Source organism: Polyodon spathula, chromosome 7 (genome assembly GCF_017654505.1).
Source record: "Polyodon spathula isolate WHYD16114869_AA chromosome 7, ASM1765450v1, whole genome shotgun sequence".
NCBI classification, from domain to species: Eukaryota; Metazoa; Chordata; class Actinopteri; order Acipenseriformes; family Polyodontidae; genus Polyodon; species Polyodon spathula.
The window spans coordinates 50211335-50219502 of record NC_054540.1 but is presented as its reverse complement, the minus strand read 5'-3'; the positions used below and the strand labels follow the sequence as shown (position 1 = coordinate 50219502).

The window sequence follows — 8168 nt, the reverse complement described above, 5'->3', positions numbered from 1 at the left end:
TACAAGTCGCTGCCAAGTCTTCATTACACTGCAAACAGGACTGTAAGGATTGTTGCAATGATAAAGAATAACAACCCCCTCTTACACCATGTGAAAACTCTATCTACTTCAAAGCTTTTTCATCATGCTTCTCCTTACAAAAACCTTAACCTACCAATTATTCTATAATGTGTGTACACTGTTCCCCACAAATTCAGATTTACCTTCTATAGCTAACAATGAGCACAGTGCCTTCCTTACAGACAACTTGTGAAAGGCAATAAAATCGGACACATTTTTCTTTGCATTTGTGTAAATGATTAACACTTACATTTCGAATCAGAATATTTTTTATCTGCTGGTGATCACTCTGAACAGAATACAGAGCTGTTGGCTCCAATACAGATGATCCCGCTCAATAACAATAAAATCTACAGCTGCTAGCTGTTTCACACATTTTGGTCAGACAGATATGCATTTATTTTTGCAATACAGTACATAAAGTCCTCCCCAAAGAGTTCCACATTTAAAGTTATGCCAAACCATGAAAACACACATTTGCATTATAAAATGATTGTCTGGCACAGAAGTGCTGCAGATTGGCAAAACAGATCTGCAAAGGAGAAACTGATTAGATTACAAAATGTGTTGTGATGGGCATGCCCTGGACTTTGAACTGTGGGGGCGCAAAAGTGTTATTAGTACGCTGTGATAAGATAACAGTTTTGCTCTATTGTGCCATAAATTATTATCATGTAGTAAACAACTATACAAAATAGTATAAAAATGTGATTAAAACGGTGTTTTGCTATTTGATAATCCTGTGCAAACATCACTTTCAAACAAGAGTGTTAGAAAAACATTACACCAGGGTGAAGTAGGCAGGTGCTGTCAGTTGTGTCTAGTTAAAAAGGTGCCTTTCAGCAAAGAAAACTGCCAAGTGACTTGCCTAGCCTACAGATTGCAGAACACATGGTGTAAGCCCCCTGTTTGCCTAAGAGTTCTACTGTCGACCAATTGGAAGAGAGCAGAAAAAGGCTTGATTTAGCATTCTGGGAGGGGTTTCCTGTCAATATCAGCTACACTACAGTGGTTAGAAAATAGATAACCTGGATAGGAAGCCCTAGCAAAACAACAAAGCCTTGGACATACTCTTGGAACCTGAAATGGTTTACTCAATCCTGATCCTGGGGGGTTGCAGTGTATTTTATAAAGGGGAATTTATCAAATGTTCTGCAAAGGCAAGTAAGCTGCTCTCTTCCTTTGACTGCTGATGGTAGAAGCAGCAGCAGTGATCGCTTCACCAGCTCTTGTGGCTGCATGCTTGTTTTTTTTTTTACCCTTGTTGTGTTAAGAGGAGGTTGGAAGAAAAAAAGAGGGCAGGCTCTGTTAACTGGGCTGTGCCTTTTACTAATCACAGAGGTTTCCCCCTCCTCTCAGTGCTCTCTCTCTCTCTCTCTCTCTCTCTCTCTCTCTCTCTCTCTCTCTCTCTCTCTCTCTCTCTCTCTCTGTGAAAAAAAGTGCACTGCTGAAAAATTGATAAGCAGCTTCTGTGTTTTTCCTGTCCAACACATTCTCCTTAATTGGCTGGTGTGTGCACTAGAACAAAACAGGGACATTTATTTCAAGGAGCTGCCTTTCAGGAGTGGAGATACAACAGACAGACAACCCTGAAGGGAAGGCTGAGAAGACAGAAGCTATTTGACAATCACTTCAATCTTCACAGCTCTTGTTAAACACCTGAGCTTCCCTCACTGACAATCCAGAGAAAGCACAGGGACTTGTAGTTTTAAAGAAATCTGGATTTTGGGAAGCCTGGTAGGTGAATAATCATGTCAGATGAAGAGTGCCGCTCACCCATTGGCCTTGACTGTTGCAGCTGTTGTTTGGACCTCGCCAATGGATGTGACAGCGTGGCTGGTGGCGGCAGCAACAACAACCTGGGCAGCCCGACGGTCACCCATTTCCGGCAGCTTCGGGATCAGCTGATGTTCGAGAACTTGAACACGGACAAGTGGAACAACATCATGCGGCAGGAATCTCTCGAGTCAGTAGTGAGGGACCCTTGCTTCCTTCTCAACGAAGGGATCTGCAACAGCAACATCGACCAGACCATGCTCTCCATCCTCTTCTACTTTCACAGGTAGGTGTTGACATCTAAGAAAGAAAAAAATAGATACTGTAGGTTTTGAGGCAAGTGCAGCTTCTCATGACAGTGAAGTTATCTTCTATATGTCTTTCAATACTACACCAAATTGGCCTGATGTTCTTTGAATGAATAAGTAGTTCCGTCATACATTTGATGACTTGTAATCTCTCTGATCTCCCATGCTGTAACTAGTTAAAACATTTGAGCCTGTAGAAAGATTTGTGTCGCTTGAAAATCTTTCATTTTCTAGTCTTTTGTGAAAATCTTAAAAGGACAATTTGACAATAAATATCTTCCTGTTTGATGAAAAAGGTTCTCCTTTTACAGGCACTGTTTTTTACAGGAAGTTGACCATAATAAGCACCCAAAATCTGGTTCACTTTGTATTATTTGAATACTGTTTGAATGACCTATTTTATTACTATGCAGTGCTGTACAGTATTGGTGGTGACTTGTGATGGACTTGCAAAAGGAAATAAAGCATTTAGCCAAAGTTTTTGGGAACTTCAGGAGGCTGCTGGGGGCCAATGTGAAATGGGCTAGGGTCCAGTTCTAAGTGGTACCAGTGCACACTGAACCAGCATACTGTCATTGGCAGGCCTTGGACTGGATATAAATCGAATTTAAGCACCTAAAAAGGGCCTTTTTTAAAGAAGCATGCATTGATGCTGCTGTAAAGATCAGATCTCTCATTGTCTAGTTTAAGGTCTACTGGCGAAGTAACCCAATTTTCATTAAATGTTTGACCTTTCCGAGTTCTTTTATTGTTCCACCTTCACTTTAGTTTCTGCTTTAAAGTTATAATTTAATTCCCATAAAGTTTTAGTTTAGTGCTAAACATAACTGAAAAAGTGTCCATGGTTGTGTTTTACCATCTCATAGGTGTATCCTGCTTTATACCACACTTTTTGATTGCAGACTGGACCTATTGGGGGCGAGCTTCAAATAATATTGTTTTGGAACAGTGCAGGAAAAAGCTTGACCAACTTGGAACATGTGAATAATACAATGGGTCTGTCAAAAACGTTAATTGTAAAATTACATAGATGTTCAAAAGGGACTTTAATTAATGGTTATTGTCAAATACAAATACTAACTTGAAGATAAGCAGATTACCACTTAACCTTAATTTATAGTCCACATTTTTGTTTTATTGCTTTTTAATTTCAAATCTAATGCATGTAATTCAGAGTTCAGGAGGATTCCATTGTGACTATAGCCGCCTAGATAAACTCTAGTCACATTTATTAAGCGAAACTTACAACAGATCACGCAATGGCGTTTCTGTCACTTACACCGAAAAGTGTATTTACAAGAGCTGTCCGTAACTCAGTATTAACAGTTGGTATCTTAGGAGGCCACATTTAAACATGTAAATAGATCAGTATAGTTTTTTCAATGTTTAGCCGTTCCTACATTACAGGTTTAAACAACAGTCAGATCCATTAGACACTATTAATGAAAAGATTATTATTTTTTTTTATTAAATTATGTAAAAAGATTACAATCTTAATTAAATGGTGCATTGGCCAGCATTACCAACAATGGTCATACCTAAGTTGTACAGATTACCTGATTGACAAACAATTTTAATATAATATGTGGTGGTTAGACTGCTTTATACATATAAATACTGCTGTAAGCACACTCTGAGCTAAATCTGCAGCAGCAGCATACTGTTCATTACAGGTCTGAGTGGGAAATGTTCTGGCTTGTGCTGGCTAGGAAGGGTTTATTTCAAGTTTCCACCGATGAAGTCTGCTTTTCTTCTTTTTTTAATTGTATACTGGTTTAATTTGTTCCTTCCTCATTTACTGTATAACCTGTTCATAACATGCCCAGTGTTTTGTTTCAAGTGTCACAGAAAAGACAAATGTTAAAAGCTAAGGTTACAGGCTGCTTTGTATACCTGCGTGAGGCTGAGGGGGAGTGTCTGAAAATAACTACCTTGCATGGATCTTAATGGGTTCATTCCTAACAGTGGATGTAAAATGCAAAACACCAGCTTTCCACCCAGCCTAGAAGGAAAAGGTTATATTATTAAAACATCGTTAAACATGTTACCCTTAAAGTGTTACAGCACACCATTTAGTGTTAAGAAACACATCATTGCCTTTGCTGTGTCCGTGTTGACCGTATCGCAGCATTATATATAAACTTATTGTTGACTCAGAACAACACATCATGAGTCATGAATCAATTGGGGAATCAAAACGGTATACAGCAAAGATAATGTGTTTCTTGTAAGCACTGCAGGGGGCTGTGTAACACACTGATGTGATAACTTTCAATTTACTGTTAGTTTCTGATCAGCAGCATTAAACTGACTGACTGAGTGACAGTAAACAATGCTGACTGCACACAAGTTCAATTTGCTTGCAATGCATACAGCAGTGTTTACCTCAGCCAGCCAGCCAGCCAGCCAGCGCTGAAACAGCTGATCAGAAAGAATACAGTGAACAACGTCGAGGGGCAAAAGAGACCTCAGATGATTGACTGGAGGACATTGGGACTGGCTAACCTGACTAGATGAAAAAATATAACTTCAACTTATTTAAAGATTTTCATCTGACTTTTTCAACTTGCAATGTAACAAAGTGACATTGTTCAACAAAAATAAAAAGTGAAACTCATGAATGGATTATGAATTATTAGAATTATTATTAAAAAATGTGTCTGCATACTTACTAGAAAGGCGCAAATCATTGACCTAAGGTTTTGGCTAGCCCAGTCTCGCGCTGTGACATCTCATGCATTGCACACAAATTATTGTATTGCACGCAAAAATGCTCGACATGGACACAGTTACAGTATATATATATAAAAAAAAAATAAAAAAATCACACATGCATCCTTTCTTCCAAAGTTGGAACTTAAACAATGAGCAATGTACTGTCTAAAATGGTTAAACATTTAAAAAACACTCTAGAAATTACAAGCAACCAGTATTGTTTATTATATATACATCTTCAGCCCCAAACCCTTGAAAGCATATTAATCAATATCATATGTACATAATTACCCACATAACATACTTAAATAAAAGTCTGATCAGTATTGTTTTCCCTGTTCTGAAACTGTAACTTTGGAAACAAATTACTACCATTAGCTGCGATTTGGTTTCCATATTTTATGACTTAGCTTAGCGTTTAACATATATGACTCACAGTGGAGACGTATGGCGATGGCTCCAGTGCCTAAGGCAAAAACATGTTAGTAGGTTTCATAATGTTTCAATAAGATCCAGAGTCAGCTCAGAACAAATGCATTTATTATGTTATTTTGGGTACAAATATTCAATAAAATATAAATTTGATCTGTATGGCTGTAGAGTGCCATTTATACCCATCATTCTGTCTCATACACGAGACACGGATGTTCATTCCATATGGGAATGGCAAATTGATTTTTCTGTGTTGCTTTGCACACCCTTCACATTAGTTACTGTCAGCAATCAAAGGGGGTTGTCAAATGTTAAACGTCAGCACTGTTGTCAATACAGAGGTTGTTCCTGATGCAGATGTATATACATCATATAGAAACAATGCCAAGTGCAACAAAGTTTTAATAGATAACACATAAAAATGTTTTGGATGAGGCTGTGGCAACCATTGAGGCTTATCCTTTACACTGTTAATACACTGATAGCCATGTAGTTATGCTTTTCAATGTGTAATTGTAGATAATTTAGCTGACTGTAGATAATTTAGAACATAGCAAGTGATTGTTCTCATTACAGTATAATTGCACAAAAAAGCATTGGCTTAGGTAATGGGAGTGTGCTTATATGCACGGTATGGTCTTTCGGTATGGCGTTTCAGACAAAAACAAAAAGTGAAAATCTATTTAAAATCCAATTATAAGGCTTTGATGTGGTCTTTTATCAATGTTACTGTCAAAACTGGCAAAGAGTAATGCAAATGTACAGCGTCCTGCATTTACACCTGTCTTCAGGTGTGGGTGCCTTACTCAGGCTGTAGAGCTTATATTGTGTACCCAGGCTGCATGATTATACAGTACTACCAGTATTAACTATTTAGTTAAGTCAATACCAACTACCTTTCACTGACATACCAGTGCAAGACCAGTCACCGCTCAATTCTGAGCAAACATCTTTCTGAGACATTGCAAAAGGGAAATGGTAGAGACAAGTCTTTCACATTGCATTGTTCCATAATGGTGTTCCCTCAGTAACCTGCCTCTGTTCTTGGCTCTCTCACCCAAACTGCACAAGATTACATTTCTTACACAATAAGGGACACCCTACACACAACGTATTAACTTATAACACAGGAGTAATGAAATAAGCCATTCAATACACACTCATATTGTAAATAACCAAAAATAAACTCTCATCTCCTAAGGGAAAGAATGCTCTGCCTACATGATCCTTTTATGGAACCACCCCGTGATATTTGTTACAAATCCATTGTGAGTGTGTTGTCTCATGACCAAAGACATAAATAAAACTCTTAACATACAATTACTTACTGGTAACATAAACCCCAACAAATCTGCATTGTGGGCTTTATCTACAATGAAAGCATGAGACATCAGTCTTAAAATGACAAGCCCTAAAACACACGTAAAGATGTAACACTCAGGTATTGAAACGTATCCCAATTTTAAAATGGAATCTGTAGCAAGAATACTTATCAGGCATTTACATTACAAAAGCAATGAACTATACAAGCTGGAAAATGCACTTACAGTAATTATTTACTTTTAAAGTCAAGAAAGAAATAAGTTTATATGGTATTGAAAATTGGAGTGAGCAACAGAATTTAACAAGCTGAATATTTTATACTGGCCATCCATATTTATGAAATTACTCCAAGCATCTGTATGATGGGTGCATTGTGACTCTGGTTAGTCACGGCATGTCAAATTGCATTAGTGCAGGTTTTCTTGTGTGCGATGCCTGTGCACAAGACATGTCAGGTTTATGCCCCTAAATACTTTTATCAGCTTGCTGCCACTGCTGAATCAAATAGTCCTTGACTACATCTGTGTTTTTTTAGCAAAATGTCTGAGTTAATGTACTATATACACACTGTATTATTATCATCATGCTAGATAAGCATCCTTATAAATCATCTCTCTTGACAACCAACTTGTTCAAACTACTGTAAGTAAGCAGTATGTGTAACACAATTGGAAAAGCAATTTACAATAAGGCATGTATTTTCAGAATTTGGGAAGTTAAAATTATGCTACAAACATTCCAAAAATCGAAAAGGCAAGTCAAATAACACAATGGCACTTACGTAAAGTACAGAAATAAGTTTTTCTAATTTCTAATTTTAACTAAGTTATAATTCACAACGTGTCATCTAATATGCTTCTATAGCATATGAAGAAAAGTTAAGGGAAAATAGGCAGAAATGAAGATGCCAGCTTCCTTTAAGTTTTTAGCTCCTGTTGCTGCACACATTTTTTGAAATACTAAAGTCTTAGTTTACCAAGATTCTAAGCAGGGCAGGTTCAGTGGATCATATGCAAATACAAGTATTCTGTATGCTTAATGCAACACATATCACATTTTACTTTTCAAATCAGGCGGTTACATTTGTTTGGCAGTGTGGCAAAGTGATTAGCAGTGTGCAGGTGCAGGAGATCAATAGACAGATAGACCATTATAATCCAGGTGCAATGCTGTTTAATGTTTTTTTTAAATCCAATGGCCTGATTGCAAAACAACAGTAAATAATAACAATGGTAATTAAGTGATACAGCTGTGTGTAATGTTTATTTGTAATCCGTGGGTTGGCCCCAATAACAACAGTCCCGTTTTTAGTTCACCCACAAGTAACACATACACAAACACAAACACGAGTCCACAGTACGTCTTCTAGTGCTCATGGTGAATAAGTTCTTTATTGTTAAACAAAAGTGCAGTGTTGTTGATCCGGGTTTAATGCTGGCCTTTGGCGACAGCTCTGGGTCGTGTTAGCCCTCCAAATAATTATAAACAGTACTATTAATGACAAATAAAAAAACAAACAAAACACTCACAATTCACAATACAGGTTCTCTTTTT

The 8168-nt window shown here is 37.5% G+C and overlaps 1 protein-coding gene across 1 annotated transcript in view; it reads left to right on the top strand.

The window, feature by feature from the left end:
* The first annotated feature begins 1484 nt into the window (after nt 1-1484).
* The window catches only part of LOC121318707 (TSC22 domain family protein 3-like), a 55803-nt gene continuing 49119 nt past the window's right edge, over nt 1485-8168 (top strand). The window contains exon 1 of the mRNA XM_041255666.1: nt 1485-2122. Coding sequence (XP_041111600.1) covers nt 1812-2122 — 311 coding nt within the window. The 5' untranslated portion in view covers nt 1485-1811. The remainder of the gene's footprint in view (nt 2123-8168) is intronic.